This window comes from Pelmatolapia mariae, linkage group LG1, assembly GCF_036321145.2.
Source record: "Pelmatolapia mariae isolate MD_Pm_ZW linkage group LG1, Pm_UMD_F_2, whole genome shotgun sequence".
NCBI classification, from domain to species: Eukaryota; Metazoa; Chordata; class Actinopteri; order Cichliformes; family Cichlidae; genus Pelmatolapia; species Pelmatolapia mariae.
In genome coordinates, this window is record NC_086227.1 from 22,388,100 (window position 1) to 22,410,430 (window position 22,331).

Sequence of the window (22,331 nt, forward strand, 5' to 3'; positions counted from 1 at the left end):
ACATGGGGTAAAAATTAACACACCAAAATAAACAACGTATTAATAATTTATAAATAATCTGGTTTAGGGGTCGCATTTGAACTCTACAGTTATGCTATTTTTTTATCAGAGCTTTGAACTCTTCCTGGGAGACAGAATCACTGAGCTCCATTGTGTTTTGAAGGTTGTTATTCTGTGTGCCCAAACGTTGGTTGACCAGTCTCCTGGAGAGGAGTTTGAGCAAGACAACTTCAAGATCATCTTTTTCTTAGTTATCGCACATTTGCATATATCAATACTTTGAGATGGACTAAAGTGTTCATTCAAAACAGCACTGATTATGGTCTATACCACAAAACCCATACTGCTGAATGAGGCATAAGCATGTGCGCACAACATTGTTTGATCAGTGGGCTCTGAATCTTCGGCGCACTCTTCCAAGAGTAAAAGTGCGTCACGAGCGAGAAAGAAAAACTGTCTATGTGTCTGTCAACACAGACATCACTGAGGTCCTGTCATTTCAGCCCAATACATGGGGCTTATAGAGCTACCCATGCCGTGAAGCTTTAACTGTTCCAGTCCACATTGGTTGACTACACACCATCACCACAGACTTATCATCATCTCGCTGACAAACAGCCTTTGTTCTCGTGCCTGGGTTTGCCTCCTTCTGGGCTAGAATTCAAACTGGTTCCCTGGGGAACCCAGCCAGGGATTCACTGCGCTGGCTCTCATGTCGAGAAAAAACAAAGAGAGCCCAACCAAAAAAAACCAGCAAGGGGGATACATTACTTAGCAGCGCGTCATCACATGAATTTCCGTGTGTGGTTTGGCTGCCTCTTTGCTGGATGTCACTTAAACATCAGACTATTCATCCTATCTGACAGAGTAAATGGAGCAACGCCTTCAAACTGCTTCAGACACAACTCGATCTGCATGCATCATGCCCATATATCACACATCGCTCATCTCACGTAATACCAAACACTCCCTTTTTTTCAGCCATCAGTTTCAGCTCCGAACTTCTCATGACTCCCTCAGATATGTCAGTGTTGCTTCAACACCTCCATAACCACAGGTTAACGAGGAACTGTTTACTTATCACTCTGCAGGTTTTTTGTATCTATGTCTGCAGAGAGCAATAAGCTCAAAGCCCAAGCACCAAACTTTAACTTTATTCTTCAGTTGTAGTGAATCCCTGTTTGTCTAACTGAAATGGTTTTCTTACCATAACCAAAACAGAGAGTCTATGTCTGAGCAGATTCTCCGCTATCACTTTGTGCATGCCTAATATTTTGTTAAATGTAATTCCGATGGACTACAATTATGATGTTTTCCTTTATGGTATTAGAATGCTAACACATATTAGCTAAAGCTGATGTCAAATTGAAAAGGATTTGGTCAAAAACCAAACCAAAACCAAAATTCAAGCTGTGGCTTTTGAGATTGGTACAGAATGAGTTTCCAGAGGAATTTCAGTTCATCATGTGAAGAAGATTAATGTCTGCATAAATATCTCAGCAATCCAAGCAGAAATTGTCAAGATAATTAACTGACGACCGCAACTGTCCACCTGTTTTTAGAGGAAAGGACAGATGATAGCTAAAACTATTACTATTCATCATCTGGTAACCGTGACTGTTACCAGATGAGGAATATTAATGAATGAATAGGCTTTATGAAAATTTGGACCAATCATTGATGAGGTAAAAGGATGAAAGTCTCTCCAACATGAAAAAAAAAAAACTTGGTGTCAAACTGGTGGACCAGCTAGCATTGCCATTCATCAGGATTTCCAGACAGCCAGAACAAAGTGGACCTTTATGGGTCTTTATGGATGTCTTTTTTTTGGCTGTGGGAGGCGCAGGTGCTGGTGTGAGGCTGGATGCAGAGGATGTAGCACAGTGTGTATGGATGATACTTACAAATTATTACCAAAGGGAAGTAAGACAGCAGATACGATGGTTGGTAGGCAGCAAAATGAGTTGGAGGCCGCCAAATAAACGACACAAAAAGGGGAAAAATTATGTATCTGCTATTGCAGAATAGTGATAATCAGTAGTTAGGAATCTAACCCTTTGTTGTACTGCAACCTTAAAATGTAGATAAGTAATAAATTAATCATGTAAGCAAACATTTGATTCTGCCAGGGCCAAAACAAATTCCACATATTCCCTTTAAATAGATTTGGTAAAGCCCTCTTCCTCCATTTGTTTCTACAAATCTCAGAGCAATCTTGTGATTAATAAGCGTAAACTCAGCTTTGTCTCTTTTGGCACTTGTTTTGACCAAAAACCTAACATCACAATCACATAATTTGAGTTGTACAACAAATTTTTCTCCAACGATCAAAATACTGCTGGGAGGTCCTTTGCGGTATATACAGGCTATGCTTGGAATAAGCTCTCGTCCTTCCTTCCAAAACCACAATAATAAAATTGTCAATATTCGGTTAGCATGGCCACACACAAAGTTGTTACACTGTAATCATCTAAAATTGCAAATGAAAGCACAAAGCAGTTCTCTCTGTGTTTCAGACTTCAGCAGCACCTACTGTATGAGTGCTACACGTCAGACAGCATTTCATGCAAAGCTGAGTCAAAGCTTTGTCAAAAACACAAAGGTCAGCTTACTGTATGATGAAAAATCATCAGATTTAATAAACAATCATGAATGTCTGTTCTTGTGACAGTGCATCCATGACATTTAAACAGTAACAAGCCCAAAAACACAAATGCTGCTGCTTCAGAAAAAGGGAAAAAGGAATATCTGTGTCAGCAGAATTCATTTTATAGGCATCGATACACGTAGCAGGCTCAATCAAAAATGTTTACAGTTTCAGTAAATTGATAAATCAGTGTAAAGTTCTGCATAGGTTACATGTCTCTAACGTAAAACTTGGAACACTGTTTAACACGAGTGAGGCAGATGCTCACTGTCGCCGGCTATTTTGGCCCTCTTTTTTCAAAACACTCTTAAAAGCTCTTTAAAAACTCTTGGATTTATAGTCCTTGACCTCTGTTTTTAAGTGTCTGAAGAATTTAGATGTTTCACCAGTTGGGAAAATAACATTATTGCTGCTGTGTCACATGTAGCCCAAAGACGTAGCTTATTTCTAAGGAAATAGTCGAAACTCTGTTTTTTGTTTTTTGTTTTTCTGTGTAGAGTTTGCATGTTCTCCCCATGTCTGCGTGATTTCTCTCTGGGAACTCTGGCTTCCTTCCACAGTCCAAAGACATGCAGTTAGTGGGTTAGGTTAACTGGTGACTTTAAATTGCCCCTGGCTGTGAATGGTGGTCTGTCTCTTTGTCTTGACCCTGTGACAGATTGGTGACCTATCCTGGGTGTACCCCACTTCTTGTCTTATGGAAGACTCAAGTTTTAAACTGGAGCTTAAAATTATGGTTTATTAATACTGATAAAGTTTATTAGAGTCGGTTAGTTACAAAATTGCAACACAAGAGAAGATGCCATTAGAGGCAGAAAGTAATGTGCACTGTTTGTACATCTGTATGAGGAAAATAGAGTGTATTTGTGAGTTTTAACCCTTCAGGGGTCTTAATGTCTGCAGCAACAAACAAATGAGATTCTTCTGCTTTTACCCTAGGAGTCCTTTGTGATGCAACAAAACAGCCTGTTTGCAAAGCACTTCTTGAGCACAAGAAAACATAAAGTTGGTCTGAAACCAGGAATTTTTTTCCCTTAGCAGACAGGGGATTTACTGGGCGAGTACAAATCTTTATCTCCATTGACAATGGGAGTAAAACAGTCATCACACAAGCCAGTTGCAGCTGTTTATCAGTAGGATAGTCAGGGTCCTGTCCAACAAGGGCTTAACTGAAACTGAACATCTGCCTCTCATATAACCCCTGGGGTTATGAGGAGTTATTATTGCTTACAAGATTGTTTTTTCCCTCTTCCTCCATTCAGCCACCTTTACCCCAATCATAAATAACACATGACCTTTGGCCTTGATTTTTAAATTGGAATTACAAGATGATGATATTATAGTCATGCAGACAGACTTCTTTCTTTCTTTCTTTCTTTCTTTCTTCTTTCCTGTATTATTAAGACCCTATTGGCAGATTATGTGTAAGTCCGTGAGAAGTGATCCCTATTTGTGTTGCTCCACTCCGCCCATTATGCTTGTGCCCACAAGAAGCAGAGCCAGGTTATGAACATGGTCAGTTATATTCTTCCAAAGATAATGGACAAATCCTGGGTGGCCTGGATCTAAATTTCATTCATAATTCATGTCACACAGATTTTAGTCTGACATTGAGGCCAAAGTACATTTAATACAGTTACAAGATCTTATTAAAATACATTTTTTTGTAATCTGCACAGGCATTGGTTTCAACCACGTTACTGTGGACACCAGTTAAAGCCAGACTTGTAACATTTCATGGTCATGAAGTCAGGACCTTATGTAGCTAAGAGTAAGCTAAGGGTTGCTTCACTTTTCTGGATATGGATATTATCCTTTACTTAGTAAAGCGGCTCATTCTTCAAATATTATTGCTCACAAACACACAAAGAAATCACAAAATAACACCCATGATGCGTAATGATTTCTAAAATATCATATTTGACAAGACTTTTTAATTTAAAAGAAAAAAAAAGAAATGTGTACATTGGGATTTGTAAGACACTCGATTTTCAAACTGTGCAAAAAGTATAGAAGGCATCCTAAACCTGTATAAACGCAATACATCCAAGACAATTGAAACAAATTCACACAATTACTTAATTTTAATCTTACTGTATAAAGATGATTCAAAAACAAAAATCTTAGTATTTACAGATCCCACAACTTTACAAAACCTTTAGCGTTTTCCACAAAATTCCCACATAGAAAAGATCTAAATACTAAGCACAGCGATAGGACTGAGGTAGGATAAAGAGACAGGAAGTTGGAAAAGAAGAAAACCAGTAGGTAGGTTAAACGGGCTAAATGGGACTAAGATGTTGGGTGTGTTTTGCAGGAGGGCAGCGCTTCTACACAAAATGGACTTTACATTTATTTCATTAGTTTCTAATGAGTATCATTCCCTCATGTCTGTGCATGTAAAATTATATCACAGAGCTAAATGAAGATGGGTACAGAGCAAAAATATTAATCAGACCTGACCAAACACAACCATGCTTTAATCCACTATGGTGAGAGATATTACACTTGTCTCCTAAGTGTTCTGCACAGTGTTAGTTATTTAAGTGCATGAGTTTCAGTTTGATGACAAATTTAAATCTGTAAAACCTTCAAACCTTTACAACGTGGTCCAGTCTCTAAACAAAAAGCACTCTTTGTACCTGAAACATGCAACACATTCAACGGTCTCACGTGGGAAGGGGTGGGGAGCATTTAGCATTTTCATGGAATATATTTATTAGAAACAAAGGAAAGAAGAAAGCACTGAGCAGTTAATAAATATAAATTGGGATGTTACTACTTATTATTATAAGTGCACAAACTGTCTCACCTACATCAGCTCTCCATTAACCGAACACCTCCACATGGCAGGCACTGAAGCAACACTAGTCTTCTTAAGGAAAATATTACTTCTCTCCAGCAGTGCCTGCTGCCTTTATACACATTCAATTCGCAGAATATTTGTATCTGCTTCAAAATTTCTGGTCAACCAAACCAGCAAAACATCTTTGCTCACACTAAACTTGGACTTCGCTGCTAAGAATTAGAAAAGCAATGATGAAGAAGAGGGCTATATATTTTTTAAATGGCTAGAACTTAAACATGTTATTATTTCTTTAAAAAAAACAAAATATAATATATTCTGTACACAATGATTAAATACAGTGTGATCTGGATACATTCCTGTGTATGAAAAACAAATGACATTTGTAATAAGAACACCAATGTAAACATATTGCTTTTTGCAAAACAAGTCTAACTCAAAACTTCCAGCACCAGCTGTTCAATGCATTTTATATAATATATTTATTTTAAAAAATTCTGTATTCACAGATTATGTAAGTCTAAGAAAAGATGAAGAAACATGAAGGACTATCAATGTGTTGGATGACTGGATGAATTTTACTGTATGACTACTGTTTGTTGACTGAGTGGGGAAAGTTTCTGTCAGTCAGATGGGACAGACAAACAGCCATGGCATCAAAGCTATGGGCACTTTCTTCTCTTTGAGAGCAGCTGAGGTGACTCTGTTGGTCTTCAGATTACTGAACTTAAGTCTCACTGCCTCACAGCAAAGACTCGGAAGGATCCTCCCTCCATGTTGCTTCTGCTGCAAATGGACATGACAAAAAAAGTGTTAATTTTATCACTACACCATGAAAAAGTATGTTCTTTCAAAATTCTAAGAAGCAGATTTCAGAAGCCTGATCAAAGGTGAAGGAGCAAATGTGGAATAATCTTGCTTTCTTGTGAGTTTGTGTGCTCCTGTAAGTCGAATGAGACACCCCCAGTTCCTCAACCAATCAGAGCCATCAAAAGCACACAGTCATGGTGCACTTGATACATTTAGGGGGAAAAAGGACACATTTGCAGAATCACTCATTGTGTTTGTGTTTCTGTGTCTGAATCTTCCAATTACCTCATGTGTTAAACTGGACGGCTGTAATTTGTTCATTAGCGGAAATATCTCAAAGTCTTGCCATGCTAGATAATCATGATAGGCCAGTGCAACTGGTATCTAATCACAGATAATTGTCCATATAGGAAAGCACTCTAAGTGGCTGACAGCATTTCCAACCTCGAGTAATTGGATAGGATGTGATTACTTCCCCAGCAATCCAAACTGCCCACCCTGCCATGATGTTGGCACATGGCACAGACTCTCTCTCAGCCATCTACTGACCTCCTATCCGAATGCCCCGAGTGAAACCTTCACAGCTCTGCATTAGATTTCAGAGAATAAGACTTGGCATGCTTTTGACCATTCAGCACTTTGCACACTCAATTGAAATGCCTGAGTAAAGTAAGCAAAGATCCCATGTGTGGGCCGTCCACACACCAAACCACACCATTACTCTTACAACCCCATATGCCACTAGAACTGGCCACAAGGCTTCTTTGCCTGAGCTTAGTCCACTGGAGCCGGCCACAGATGTGAGACTGATTTGAGAAGCATGGTGTGCAAGCAGGGAACCCACTACTTGCAGTATTACAGTGCGCATAAATCAAGATAGGGTATAGTGAATAAAAGCACCTTTCTCTGGCATATTTTATATTCTCTTTTACAGCTCCAAGGTGTAATGGTTAACACATTCACCTTAAACACGACAGATCCCCAGTTTGAGACTGGGAGGAGACACAAACCCAGTCTCAAGGGGTCACGAGCTAATGTAATCTCAGGTCTGGTCCTAAACCTGGATAAATGGAAGAGTTGTATCAGGAAAAGCATCCGGTGTAAAATTTGGGGCCAAAACAAACATGTGGACAAATCCAATGTGGTTCCCCCATTCGAAATAAGGGAGCAGCTAAAAGTGCCTTGTTCTATTTCAGACTCTCTTGGACAGTTTACTTGTCTAAATTTCAGCAAGCTTCTGGTTTTTATTTCAGTTTCATTTAAAAGACTTTTTGGTGACTACACTTTATACAAAATTTGATATAAAACTCCACTTTAGATTAACTTTAATTTGATTGTTGTTAAATTAACTCCTCCTAAAAGAGATACTAAGAAACTCATCTCTGTACAGCTTACAGTTTAGGGAATTCTCATAAGGGACATTTCTCCAGACATTAGAAGATGATCTTTTGCTCTTTGGCTGCTGTTTTCCCTTGTCAGGGTAACAAGACTAGCTTGCAGGACTGAAAGTCAGGATATTATCTACCTGCATAGCCAGTAGTTTGCTGGCTTCCTGATGTCACTGCAAGTCAACACAGAGAAAGAACAATAACAGCGCAGATCTGCAGGCCTCCCTGAGCAAAACATTTTGTCCAATTTATTGTTACTATTGGCTAGTGGTTTTGGGAAAATATTACTAAATTATATGTCAGAATTTTGCACAACCAACTCAGCCGACTGCAGCGAGACTGAAGAGTATTACAAGTTAACTGCCTTAAAATGGAACCTTTGTTTAAAAAAAACAAAAATCACCAGAGGATTTCTTACATGTGTTGTAGCAGATTATAGAATAGCTGTTTGTTTGTTTGTTTGTTTGTTTGTTTGTTTGTTTGTTTGTTTGTTTGTTTGGTTGGTTGGTTGGTTGGTTGGTTGGTTGGTTGGTTGGTTGGTTGGTTGGTTGGTTGGTTGTTTGTTTGTTTGTTTGTTGGTTGTTTGTTTTTAAATCAGGCCCCATCATATCTTAAAGTTCTCATTGTATTATATTATCCCAATAGAGCACCTTGCTCTCAGACTGCAGGTTTACTTGTGGCCTCTAAAGATTTCAATAGTAGAATGGGAGGAAGAGCCTTCAGCTATCAGGCCCCAGCTTTTCCCCAGTTGGGGAAAAGTTTAGTCTTAAATTGTCCCTTTTTGATAAAGCATATAGTTTGAGATGGAACAGGTGTCTCTGAACCCTCCCTTGAGTTACTGATGCTGCTGGGGGCTTCCCTTGATCCACTGACCTTTTCCTCTTTACTCATGTGTTTTTCCTCTCTATGTGTTTATACACCATTACTATATTTTGTTTGATAACTAAACTCTGCCTCTCTCTCCCACAGTGTGCCTTTTTGCTATCCTAACTTCCCCCCTGACCTCCAACTAGTTGTGGCAGATGGCTGCCCCTAACTGAGCCTGGATCTGCCGAAGCATTCTTCCTGTTAAAAAGGAGTTTTTACTCCTCACTGTTGCCAATTGCTTGTTTAAAGGGCTACATTTTAAACATAGTTGTCTGGAATAATAGTAATCTCTAAAATTCCTGTGGAGCAGTACCTTTCAGATTGGATGCCATTTCTCAGGACTCCTATGTAGCTCTTTCTCTTGTCTAGAGGCAAAACATCAACAAAACCGCCATTGGGTTTGATTACGCCTGCATGGATGGCCGCTTTGCAAATGCTGGAGTTCTGTGAAGAGAAGATATGGCGAACTTGAGAGAGGATTTTAAAAGATGGAAAACCACTTTTTCACTGTGCAAACATTACTTCAGTTTAATAATTGTTTAATACAGGATAAAATATATTTTACAGAAAGACGTCAGCAACCACACTTACACACACACACCCACACACACACACACACACACACACACACACACACACACACACACACACACACACACACACACAGACTCAAGGAGTAGAGTCTGAGCCAGAAGTATGGCTCCAGCAAAACAGACCATGAGCTCTTATCAACAGTTTGGAGTACAATCAATCATTTCTACTCCAAACATAGATCAGACTGTCCATACACCCTACCAGAGATTGTAACCAGACAGTTTATGCCTCATGTTTAACCGACATTCAGCTTATACACCACTGTGGAAACAGATGTGGGTGCCTCAGATTGCGAAGCATTCCTGGGTGCTGGGCATTTGTTATGAGTCAGTGTGCTTGTTTCAGGACCTCAGAGGACCTGTGATCTGGTTAAGAGTCAGTTTCATCAGTGGTTAAGCTCTTTAAACCCAGCATTGACCTCATGTGAATTCGCAGATTAGCAGCTCTAAAATAAACTTTGAAAGTTACATGAAAGCTTTTACATTTTACATCTGATATGTTTAGTCTGAAGGGCACTTTACAGTGTCCTCTCCACTGTAAACATCTTTTTAAGTCACTTCAGAGAGATATTCTAAACCAGTCTTCCTAAGAGTATTTCTTTCTGTGACTTCTTCAGTGAAAAAGAGGCACTTAGTTTGAGATAATGCTTGAGTAGTAAAGCCCTATAGAGTCGAACACATTCCACAAAGTCTGCGGTTTGCCTTATCATTACTCCAATTCTCCATGATCCTATGATTCAGCTGTTGTTCATGGCCATGCAACATAATCATGCAGACATAATCATTCAGACATCTCCCCTTTTTCGCTGAGGAGGCCAACAAGTTATAATAAACAATCAACTAATTATTATTATTTTTTTATTCCTACCATCCTAGCATTACTGGAATAAAACATACACTTTAAAAGCACATAAAAGTACACACCAGCAGGTAGGTCGTGTATTAGTTGCACAAACTGAAACACATAAATTTACTTGATTGTGGTTTATTACCCCTTAATTCAGAAGATACAGATTGGAAGCTAGTGTTACTTACATCTGTGTAAATCTTGTTTCCAATAACAGGTGACCAGTATGAGGGCTGAGCCTTGCAGTTCTCTGGACAGAAGACTCTGAGAAACAAATTGCACTTTAGTATAAATCTGACAGACAAGAGTCATAGAAAGATGTTTTGCTATGGGGGGGTTTCTTCAATAAGTGGTAATATTTTAGCACTTTCATTTAGTATTCCTATATTCTCAGTTAACAGATGTAGTTGCCAAAAAGACAAACATTTACATTTTATTCTCAACTGCATTATATTAAATTCAAAACTATTTATTTGATATGCATACAGTGCTGTGCAAAAGTCTTGGGCCACCCCTCATTTCTTCATATTTTGCTTCCAAGAAGCCAGACTTTCTTGTTTGTTCTTGTTCTTGATTTTCTTTGGGGTGTTTTATCATATTTTCAGTCATGTCCTTTTACCTGACAATCTTCAGGGGGATATATTTATTGTTTGTTAAACTATTAATGTATGCTGAAGAATAAAGGTGCTCGTACCAAATTTTGACTTTGTAGCCCATCAGAATTGTAAAAACTCTATTTTAGCCTTTTACACTATGTTTCTATGTATGTTTTCACGTTTCAAGAAACTATTTCCCATTTTCCTAGCAAAATATAAAGAAATGTGGGGTGTCTCAGAACATTTGTACAGTAATGTAAATAACTAATACAAACACCAAGTGTCCATTTACTTTAATTTACTTTTTATCTGAGAGGACAAACATTAAATTAAGTCATCTATTGTTGTAGTAAAAAGCTGTTTTTGAGTAATCAAATGTTGGATGTGTGGTGACACCTTGGACAGTGTGAGTTTGGTTCTTTGTAAGGGCAGATTTCAGCCACTGTGGTGTAACAATCAGCTGTCATTTCTGTCACAGAGAGAGAGAAAAGAAAATCACTTAAAACTCTAATATATATCTGAAAGCAGTGCATATCAGCACACAATCGTGACTCAAAGCTCCTCCGAACAAAAGCAGTGCTCCACTTACCTTTCACTCTGGCCACTGTGAAGGCATTTCCAGCTTTATATTTACTGTAAAACACATCAAATTTAGAAACCTGTAAAGTCTTCTGAAACCAAATTATTTCATTGTGTTAATCACAGAAGCAGGCACATTTGTTTCCTATATGTTCCCTTCAGAGTACATATATTTACCTGAGAGACTCAATGCCATTCTTTGTAGATCTGACAAAGAATGGTAACTTATCAATTCTGGAGATATCGATCAGTCCTCCGTTGTTGTCAATCACACCATGATGGATAGCAGCTCGGCAAATACTTGATTGCTGAAACAATGAAAAACAAACGCTGGGTGAAAATCCTGTAAAAATAGCAAAGCAAAGCTCTTAATTACAAAGCAAATAAAAAAATCAAAACAGTTCTATATTGCAAGAAAAGAATTTAAAAAATGTGAACACAACACTCATTAAATTAGGATAAATGATAAAACCGGAATTTTAGGAAAAATCTAATAGTTGGATGTCCTGAAGCCTATTTTACATACAGGATACATATGAGATATTATTTAGTGCCTTATATGTTGTTGTCCAGTGTGAAACCAGACTAAACCACGTTTACAGTCCCATTATAAACTGCTGCATGATGCAGTAGGTTTGTTTCATACAGGACAGACTCACCACATCATAAGTGACAGTTCCCCAAACTTTTCCTTTCTTCTGCACACAGTTAGCAGGACAATTGTATCTGCAGAGTCAGAAAACAAGTTGGCCACCACAGTGAGTGGATACTGCAAAGTGTTATCTTATTTGCAAATCTTAAACTAATTTTACATGAAAACACACTGAAATAACCTCACCTGCTGCAGGTTGAGCCACGGCACTTATCTCGCAGTCTTGTCTCACACTTAATATTGTGAGCTGCAAGGGAAAAAAACATATTAAAAAGTGTAAAATATTAAAATTCATGATGATTTTGATAGGTATACAGTTGCTATAGCTACCAAGAAAAGTGCTGCTGGGAGTTTTTGAAGGCGTTGTCCTGGGATTAGTGTTCTTGGGACTGAAGGGTCTGGACACAGGTTTCTTTGGAGCAATAGTTTTAGGTCTGGCAGTGGTACGAGGTGGCAGTGGGACCTGAGGCTTCTCCACCTCATTCATGTCTTCAATCTCTGGCTGCTGAGAGTCTGTAAAAGGATAGATAGGGTTCAGCTTGGTAACCAGTTTAATGTTAAAATGACTGAGTGAAAATTGTGTGGGTTCTTTAACCTTTGTAGCAAAGGTTATTTCTGCATCCTCCTCCATAGCTTGGAGGGCACTGGGAACAAGGTCGGCCATGCTGGTATGGGGCCTCTCCAATCCAGTTGCCCCTGCAGAAATTTTGAACAATGGGCGTCTTGAGTAAGGTGGAAATTAACCATGAGTTAACGTCACTGGGTTCGTGACCTTGTAGCAAAAACACTCCTCTTTGTCTCTAAGGCAATTACATCTTATAGGCTGTCTGGAAAACAAACTCCTACTCTGCTCTTATTTTCTTTCCCCGTGCTTCATAATTACTATTTTTACTCTGACTTCTGGAGGAATTTTAATGGCAACAATATGTCATATGAATGTTTTGGACAGCTAGTGTTTCTTATCTACAGTACAACTATATTAACAACTCAAAATGCAGCTTTTGTGAGCCCTGTAAGGAGAAGGTATGTAAACAAGAGCCTGGAGACCAGAGGTGTTAACGATCAGTGCAGCGTGGAGGAATACTGATCTTACTTTGGGGAATAGTTGCACACAAGGTAAACAGAATTCTCCCATATTTCTCCCCACACGTTCATCCTTGGGCACACGTGCACAGCGCAGCCCACTCGGTTAGTAGTTGCCCACACCAACTGTAAAAGGGGGGGGGGGGGGAGTAAATGGCAAACATTAGCACGTACAATTTCCGAAAGGACACACAGAAAAGTAAACTGTTGATCTTGTAACCTAGATTTGCTGCCTCTCTTTCCTCACAACTGATAGGTCCACCATCATTCCAGAGGAAGCACCTATTTAGGCAGTTATAACTAATGAGGCCTTTGGGATTTCCAAGACTGCCTGTTCTGTTATTCTTCCCCAGTCACGTGGTCATCACGTGAACCCAGTTTGCCCTGTGACACAACCGGGAGTATTTTCATCATCCAGTAAGAAGGAGGACATGTCAGTTTTTAATATCTTAACTTGGAAAGAAATTCTCCAAGCCCCAGAACTGTCCACAGTAAAATAACGCAGCTCACGAAACGGAAAGCTCCTGCAGTGGTGTTGCAGATGAATGATGTGCCATTTGACAGGGAATACAAGACATCATATTCGAAAGCGACTCCAAGCTTTCCTCCCAAACGTGCACTCTCCCCCTTCAGGAATGTTCAGTGGAAGCAGTGAGTCAGCTGGTGAGTGCTGGTAATCCAGGACAGTGCGATTAAAATGTGGTTTGACTGCCTGGACTGCACGTGTATCAGCACTTACAGAGAAAAGGTGGTGATGCTCAGACTTGGCATTGCCCACTCTGCAGCATCTTCAAAAGAATCCAGGTCAAACGGTGTGGCATGTCTGGTGGGATGAAAATGACTACCATATGGCAGCGATCAGGTTTCAGGGAGGAGTCTAAATGTTTCTGTAAACTCATCCCAACATCCCAATGTCTGGGGAAGGGTGAGGTAGGCTCATTCATTTCTGTTTCTTTTGAGCATCTTCCTTTCTTTAAAAAAAAAAAAAACTTTTTCTGTCACTTCTCTTGAATTATTTGCATCAAGTTATCAAACTTTGCAGGTTCTTGTAGTAACTGATCAAGTTAAGAGCAGGTTTATAAGTTACTGTTCAGGGATTTCTTAAAAGAGCAGTCCACCAGCTTAAATTTAAACTGTCAGACTGCCAATGCAGCAGATGGTGCAGTGGAAATTTCATGTATTCTTTTTACTTGTCCAAATATGGTGCCTACATTACCCACATTCTGACTTGACCACCAACACTTAAGTCAGAGATTCAGTTGTGTTATGCTATGCAGAGTTAATTGTGGGCTTCAAACAAAGATGACAAACCTTTTTCTTGTATTTGTCTCACCTGGGTGTAATGAGTGCACATTGGCCCAGAGCAACGTTCTGGACACCAGGGATTGCACTCATGAGGGTAGGGGTAGGTGTAGTCCTTCACTTCATCGTACCAGGATTGGACGTGGAAGGCAGGTGAACGGTATCTGTAGGATACACACACACACACACACACACACACACACACACACACACAAACAGACAGTAGGCTCAGTCACAGGGTACCAGGGGCAAAAGGGAAACATCTGGGGTATCTGCCAGGTGCTTTGGCTAGACTTGAGAAACTACATGAACCTGCCTTGCTCTACCCACCGCCCTCCCTTTTGTCCTCAAATGATGAGTCTGAATCTAACCTGGCACACGGAACAGCAGTCTGTTCCCTCCATAACAGAGGGAATCAAATCAAGCTAAAAGACAACAACAAAAAGAATTAGAGCAAAGCTAAACACAGCTTCCCAGTTTAACAAATCAATTCTAGCTCCTATTATAAACATCTCTTTTTACGGTGTTGAAACGTGCAGAGCTTATAAATGGAGAGCAGAGGGGGAGTGAAAAAAATGACTCCGCATCAGGGTTTTTTGGCACAGGAAGAAAAGAAGGGAGTAGGAAGGGGGGAATGGGTTTGTGAGAATGAGGGCAGATTCCTGGAAGGGCACCTGCTGCGATAGCCATACACTATTAAACACAGAGGCCTACTGTCTGATGTCCACTTGGACACACACACACAACCTCATTCATATCAGACTCCATATGAACAAGGACTAGCAATACCTATGGTTCATGCACTGACACTTTTGTTATAGTTTAAGTAACTCAAGTACAACACTCATCACTTTTGCTTAGAGTTGATGATAATCTCTTATAAGGAAGTTTAGGAGTCACTTGGTACAAAAAAGCTACAAGAAAACTGCCACTCAGTTAAAGTTCAGATTTGTAGCTTTCAGAAAAGTTATTGCAAATCTTCTTAAAGGAGCATTGGAAATAAAGTTGCTCTTAATCCATATAGTAGCTGCTAAGATTTTTTATTCTGGGCTAAAAATGGTGGACTGACTGACTAACAGATCCACCGTGCTAGTCCTAGAGCATGTTTAAAACTCCTGTTGATCAAGCAGCCACCTTAAAGAGCTGAGACCCAACTTTAGCTATGAAATTTGAATTCTTACAAACTCATACAAACCCTTTTTGGTTTAACTTAAAACGAAAACTGCACAGCTGAAAGGAGGAGTGGGATTATAACTCACTTGTTTGGATTTTGCCAAGACTTAATATTAGGGGGCATGGCCATGTTGATTAACAAGCTCACCTCCACTGATTAAAGTCTTTTATCTGTGTTTTGCTTAATACAAATTACCCAGCAAACATGGCTGAAAACCAGGTGTTATCCCCTTCATCAAAACTGGTCACAATAAGGTGAATGAACCATAGACAAAGGACTATCGAAGGCCATGTAGTACACAAGCCTCCTCACACTCTTACAAAGTGACAAATAAAGTTTTGACTATTGCAAAGAAGGAATTCATTGCTTTGTTTTGTTTTTTAAACAGCAAGGTAATGTGGTCAGTACATGGCTGTCAACAGATGGCTAGCATCACTTAAAAAATTTTTTTTTAGCCATTTACAGTTTTTTACATCTAAATTACAGTTTATTTGTTGTGTAGTGAACTTACCTTATTTTGTTTAATATATACATTATATACACATTTAGATGAACTTTCTCTTGCCGGAAATTCTAACAAGGATGTCCACACATCTCAAATGGACATAAAAAAACGTCCATGACATCAGTTAGATGGTTATTCAACATCAAAGGTGATAGCATTCCTACAAATGTCTAATAAATAATCTACAAGTATAGAAGAGGATAAGGTCCAATGACTTTTTTCTCAGATTTTGAAGAAAAGTCATGATCCAAAATAAAGCAATAAAAAATTCATATTTAACAAGAATGTGTCTCACCTGCCCCAGTGAACTGCCAGGTTTTGTCCAATAGACATGAGCAGGTCCTGAGGTCCATGGTCCCACTGACACTCCTCTGCCCACTGAGTGGCAGATCGCTCCAACTCATCATCCCAAATCTGCATGCATATAAGAAAACAATCATTCGTCACCTGCTGTATCAAGTGCAATCCACACTATGCTTTCCTTCCCTCAATCTGCTCTTCTGCTCTTGCACTTCCTTTTCTCCCATTAAGCTGAAACTAAGCCGCACACAAGTACAACATTATCCTTAGATGGTGACATTTGAGCGGAGCTCCTGGCGCTTGGCCTTGGTCCACTACAAATCTCTAGCAATCACAGCTGAATTATCCAAATTTCCTCAGTGGGATTTATTATAGCAGTGGACAAGAGGGTGGAAAACAGAGAAGATACCTGACTCCCACCTTGGAGGGGGCACTGTGAAGTGACTGAACACTCCATACACCATGGCCCCTCAAAGTACATCCCTTCAGTAAATTTCCAGCCTTTTGGTGGTCGCTAACACATGCACACACAGACACCACTGTAACTCCAAACACCCTTACACTAACACAAACACATCCACTGCCTGTTCACTGGAATTTGAGAGAGCAAAGACAGTCTGCAGACATTTTCCTCCACAGTGTAACCACACTCCAGAGACACACAGGCCACCACTGCTTCTCTCAACTTTATGGAGCACGTGGTTTTCAATAAGCTTATGTGTGTCTCCACAATAATCCCTCTCCTACTTTATGTATTAATATGCCATGCGGTCCCCTAATTTTCCGTTTTCCAGCCTTATTCTCCTTCCTCTTTTAACCAAGCCGCATGTGCTGAGCTGTTTGCAGGTAGGACAGAGTCAGCATTATTATCCTCCCCATAAAAGCGTGGCACAGCAGGCTGGCAGTAGTTCAACATCTTGACTACATGTTTCCAGCAGAGAGAAAAGATTGTTTTTATTACGGCAACACCACTTTTTGTATGTCAACTAAAACCCTGATTACCAACCTCATTGGTGCTGCTGACAGATGAAAATTCTTGAGAACCTGCTATGTTATATATATATATATATATATATATATATATATATATATATATATATATATATATATATATATATATATATATATTATATAATCCTGTGTTCATATCATTTGAGTATATATATCATATATATGATGATACATGGTTAAAGATCTGCTTCTCTTACTTATGGCTCTTTGTGATGTCACTTAGAGGAGATATTCCTTATATCGTGATCTCAGGCACAAGCTGACTGTGAGCACAGAAGCCCCACCTACCTACTGTTCAAATCTTGTGTTTGCAAGGTAAAGCCAAACACATGAAGGTTGGCATAAAGAGAAGCTTGTTTCACACAGTGATTAAACTGATGAGCTGAAGGTTCAATGTAAGGTAAATAAATGTAAGACTGAACTGTGAATTCTGCAAAACCACTCAAGTAAAGTAAAAAAAAATCAAGTGCAAGAAATAAGAATAACAGTTTTTTTCCTGCATGATAATACTGAAATAGGTCAATACTCTCACCATGTATTCCATGTTTGAAGCGGTGGGGTAAACCCCACCCCTCAGCTTGTTGTGCAGCTGCAGGATCTCATCACGGTCCGACCAGAGGATGGCTCGGCGGGTCCTGTTACCAGCTGTGTTGCTGGTGCCTTTCTGCTCTGCTTCCTCCTCATAGCGGCTCAGTAGCTTCCTGAGCTCGCTGGAGTCTGGCAGGAAGAGGGAAGCCGAGTCTCTGATGCACAACAGCACGAGCACGAGGACAAGGGGCCAGGTCACTGTAGCGCAGGTCATCCTGACACTTGAGCTGCGTAGTTTATACTTTATGACTAGACAGCAGCTTGTGGATATAGAGAGGCTCCTTTCACAGTTCCAGATAAAATCTGCAGGGTGGAAATGACGATTCAGTGATGGTTTCCTTCCTCTGTGATTCAAGAAAATGACCAGATTACAAAATATGGGCACACACACTTCCCACACTTAACTAATGTAGGAGGCACTTCTTCTAATAAAGTTGCAAAATAAATGCACACACCTAGAAACGACTGCACAGCAAGACTCTTCTTTAATATCTGTCACCTCTCTTTCAGGTTGTTTTTAGTTGATAACTCTTCAATATTCCCTTTGTATTGCTATATGTTATAACTCCTACTGATGAAGAGTGTTTGGTGATGGGGAGGAGCAGTAAAATAAAATTTCCTAACTCAAAGGTTGACTTTTTTTCTCTGCAGTTCTGCTTTGTATAAGTTCGGCTTTTGGCCATCTTATGACTGTTTTACTATTTGGGCCAATAGACTCTGATGCAATCCAAAATAACTGCCGTGCAATAACAAAATTTCTTTGAGAAGCTTGTGAATGCTTGGTTTTATTTAGGCCAAAGTATAAAAGAAATAATTCAACGTTAATTTTTGAGGCTATGAAGGTGTTTTTTGTTTATTTGCAGTGCCATAAAATATACTGAAAGGTGTATGAAACAGATATTGGCCACAGAGTTCAATCAACCACTCTCATATAGCATGAACAAAATTATAATCATAAACTTCCATTAGATTTATCTGATACATTGCTGATTCTTTGAGGCATTTTGTTTCCTTTTCAGACACTGTGATGTGTACATGATCAGCTTGTAACATATTGTGACATTAAATGCTTAAATGATCATTTTTAGTGGCCTCAGTCTTAATGTACAAGGATCTGTCTTATTCATAACAACCTCAATTATTTGACCATAAACATTGATATGACATAAAGTGTCCCTAATAAATTAGTTTTATATTCATGACTAAAAATGTATGAAAAAGTCTGTGTACATAACCCACCTGGACCTAGTGCACCTTAATTATATACAACATCCATCCTGTATCACTCCAGTTATTTTAGCCAAACCAAGTAGCACAGTGAGATCTGCTGAGGGAGACCTGAGTTCAAGCTGACAACTTCTCACTCAGCTCTCATTAGGCAAAACACTGCATTCCTCACACATATTAGGAAGGTTCATAATATTGTGTAACTGACTCTTTACCTGACCTCGCTCTGAAAGGCAACAAGGTGGAGGCAAGACGTCCAAAACTAAAGCTAAACCAAATATCCCTAAGTCATAAACTTCTAGAAAGAGAGAAGAGCAGTCAGTCAGGGTGATCAGAGAAGAAAGGAAAAATAAACCAGCTTGCACTGGTTGCTCTTATCCTTGAATCCCTTCACCTCTTTCCCTTTGGCTGGAGATGCAGCCTGAGGTCTGGCATCGGCTCTGTGTCAACATGCTGTGCCAGCTCAGGGAACTGTGAGCCAACAGGCAGCCCAGCCGCCACACCCTTCTTCTTTCCCTGTGCCCCGTCTTCACACTGAACCTCTACCAGCTTCTCTGTCTGGGCCCTTCTCAAGGCTCTCATGAATTCTATACCAGAGTGACAGACAGAGGAGAAAACCTGAACACACGTACGTATCGACATCTCGTCTATGTAAACTTGACTCCTTTTTCAACTTCTGGAGCTCCTATCTGATCCAAAGACGGACTGAGCTCATCTCCAGCTCACCACGAGGCTGAATGTAAACAAAAACACATGCCATAATGTAGATTCTATCATTTATATAACTTTTTGCAGTTACTTGAAATTTTTGTAATTTGCAATTACTTTTTTAAATTTCATTTTATTGTTTTGGGGGTTCGAGCTTTTTTTTTTTTTTTTCTTCAGAAACCTTAAAGGTCATCATTAAGTAAGTTATTTCTTCTGTTATATTCTGGTCCCAGAACTCTAAAATATAGGCTTTCATAAATGAACTATGATCTTTTGATCATATAGATAACCTCCAAATCCGATATTACACTTAAAATGTTTTGCTCATAAGGTTACTTCCTGCACATAGAGTTTCCATCATGCTACGGCATTTTCCGGGCTGCAGACACTGAAGACCGGTGTCTTGCTAACATCAGAGTTACAATGTGTCAGAAGTTTATATCGCGATGTGAGTGCATGAATAAATCTGCAGCAAATCTCACCAGGTGGGCAGTTCTGCCTTTCCTCCTGTTGCAGAGTATGTGCATTATAAAATACGGGTTGTTTCGAAGAAAGAAAGAAAGAAAGAAAGAAAGAAAGAAAGAAAGCGTGCTCACCTCTCTATTTCTTTGTTAGTATCCAGTAGATTGAGTATTTTCGGTGCAGCTTCCTCTGAGCGCCGGAAAGCTGTTAATTCTCTTATGAGAGGAGCAGGCTGCTGCTATTGGTGGTGTTCCTGAGGAACATAGAGACTGTGTAACTCCTGAGCAACTCTGAGAGCCTTATATAGAGAAGGAGACCCCTTAGGACCAGAGGAAAAAATTACTGTCTCTCCCCACTCGCCAGCTTCCCTTAAGCAGACTATGTTCTTGGCACACAGAGCGCACAGTGCGCAGACTAATGTCAGGAGGACATTTACAAATATTGTAAATCAGCGGTCTGTCAAAACAGCCAGCGGCAGGCGGTGGGATTATAATGAGTCATTTACGTTTGGCTTAGATAAGAAAAAACGCTTCAGACGAGACAAGCGCGTAAGTGGACCCTCAGCAGTTATAACAAAAATGACGAAATTGAAAGGAAAAACTTTTTATGCCTACGCCAATTCCAGGGTCATTATTATAACTCGAGACCACACACGGGGATCGATAAGTTGTAATTATTGGATTTGTGATGGTTGATAAATAATTTGCCGATGCTTTCTAGATTAGTTCATCCACCACTGTCCATTGGCTGGAAGTATTTTCTGTTCGGTCGTAAATGCCGGTAATTCACTGCTATTAAAAGACAAAACAAATAGTGCTGCTACCATTTAAAAAGAGCCATCAGGTCATTGTGAGGATAATTTATCTCATGACTTACAGCTCTGCGCAAAAGTCTTGAGCCACTCTCGATTTTGTTATAATTTGAAAGGAAAATTGGAAATCGGTGAAGCGATTTGCTGAAAAACGTGTAAACAACCATGGAAATAAAGTGTATAAGACGCATGTGCGTTTCATAAGTGCTTGAAAGTCAATCTTTGGTGTGGCCACCTTTCGGCACAGCCTGAATACTCAGGCAAACTTTCTTGTAATTTCTTGAAGTAGTCTTCAGGAATAGTTCTCCAGGCATCTTGAAGGACACTCTAAGTTCTTCTTGGATTCTTTTTCTTGGCTGCCTTTTGTTCTTTGTCAAGATGATCCTACTACTTCAGTAATGCTGAGGTCCGGGCTCTGGGGAGGCCAATCCATGGCTCATAGTGATCCATGTGTGTTTTTCTATCTATCTATGTTTTTACTGCAGTGGCAGTGTTCTTGGGATCATTGCCATACTGAAAAATTAAACCACTGTCAATCAGATACAATCCAGATGGTTTTACATGTTGAACAAAATCTTATGTTACTTTTCTGTGTTTATAATTACATCAGTTTTGACAAGATCCCGAGCAATATTGGCAAAAACAGAGCACCAAATCATGACAGAGCCAGATAAATCTTTAGACAGGACACTTCTTTTGTCCTCTACTTGACAGTTTACTCATTTTTTTTCATGGCACAGAATGTCAAGGATATGCCAAATTTTCAGCTAACATGTATCTGGAAATCACCTTGTTGGTGAAAAAACACTATTTTAGGTCAAACTGTTTATAACTAAGAAAAAGAACATTCCTATGAAAATGGTCAGGTACAAGGACTGGACTGATAATGAATGAAAAAACAGCCAAAGTCAAAAGAAAAACTTGGAATGATCTTTGGAAAGCCTGGAGAACTATGGTGATGGTGGTTTCTGTATTCCTGTAAGCACCACTGCCAGGAATCTAAAATAAACTGTTCTCATTCAGTCCCTAAAATGGTTATATCTGCTTTTCTCAGTTTGATCATGAGTGACCCCGGGTTTTAGGGGGGTTTTAGGTGTTTTAAAGATCACCATAGGCAAACGAACCATAGCTGGGCTTTCCATGGCAAGTATGAATGCCGTCCTACATCCTGACTTGCAGTTACATGTGGGGACTCATAATTTAAAAATAAATTATTTACAACCCATTTAGGATCTGTAATTTCTTGTGATTGTAAAATCTGAATGGCATCGTCTTGGATTGTCAGTTTAACATGAACATGTAAAACCATCTCAGCCAGATCAGATGGTGGCCTGAAGGCCAATTGTAGGAAACATATCAGCTTCATCTGAATTGC

General features: G+C 39.5%; 1 protein-coding gene across 3 annotated transcripts; it reads right to left on the reverse strand.

The window, feature by feature from the left end:
* Positions 1 to 4,329: 4,329 nt before the first annotated feature.
* crispld2 (cysteine-rich secretory protein LCCL domain containing 2) lies at positions 4,330 to 20,401 on the reverse strand. Of its 3 annotated transcripts, none has more exons than XM_063497476.1 (15): positions 20,280 to 20,401; positions 17,693 to 18,051; positions 16,145 to 16,263; positions 14,202 to 14,334; positions 12,879 to 12,994; positions 12,381 to 12,481; positions 12,116 to 12,298; positions 11,972 to 12,032; positions 11,793 to 11,859; positions 11,311 to 11,441; positions 11,144 to 11,187; positions 10,951 to 11,023; positions 10,147 to 10,222; positions 8,832 to 8,962; positions 4,330 to 6,239 (listed from the first exon to the last, which is right to left on the reverse strand). In XM_063497476.1, the coding sequence occupies exons 2-15, from the start codon at positions 17,960 to 17,962 to the stop codon at positions 6,188 to 6,190; spliced, it is 1,557 nt and encodes a 518-aa protein (XP_063353546.1). In that variant the 5' UTR covers positions 17,963 to 18,051; positions 20,280 to 20,401; the 3' UTR covers positions 4,330 to 6,187. The 3 variants fall into 3 exon arrangements, with proteins under 3 accessions (XP_063353546.1, XP_063353624.1, XP_063353460.1); XM_063497554.1 differs by having other exon boundaries at positions 17,693 to 18,092; XM_063497390.1 differs by lacking the exon at positions 20,280 to 20,401 and adding an exon at positions 19,608 to 19,653.
* Between the last annotated feature and the right edge of the window lie 1,930 nt (positions 20,402 to 22,331).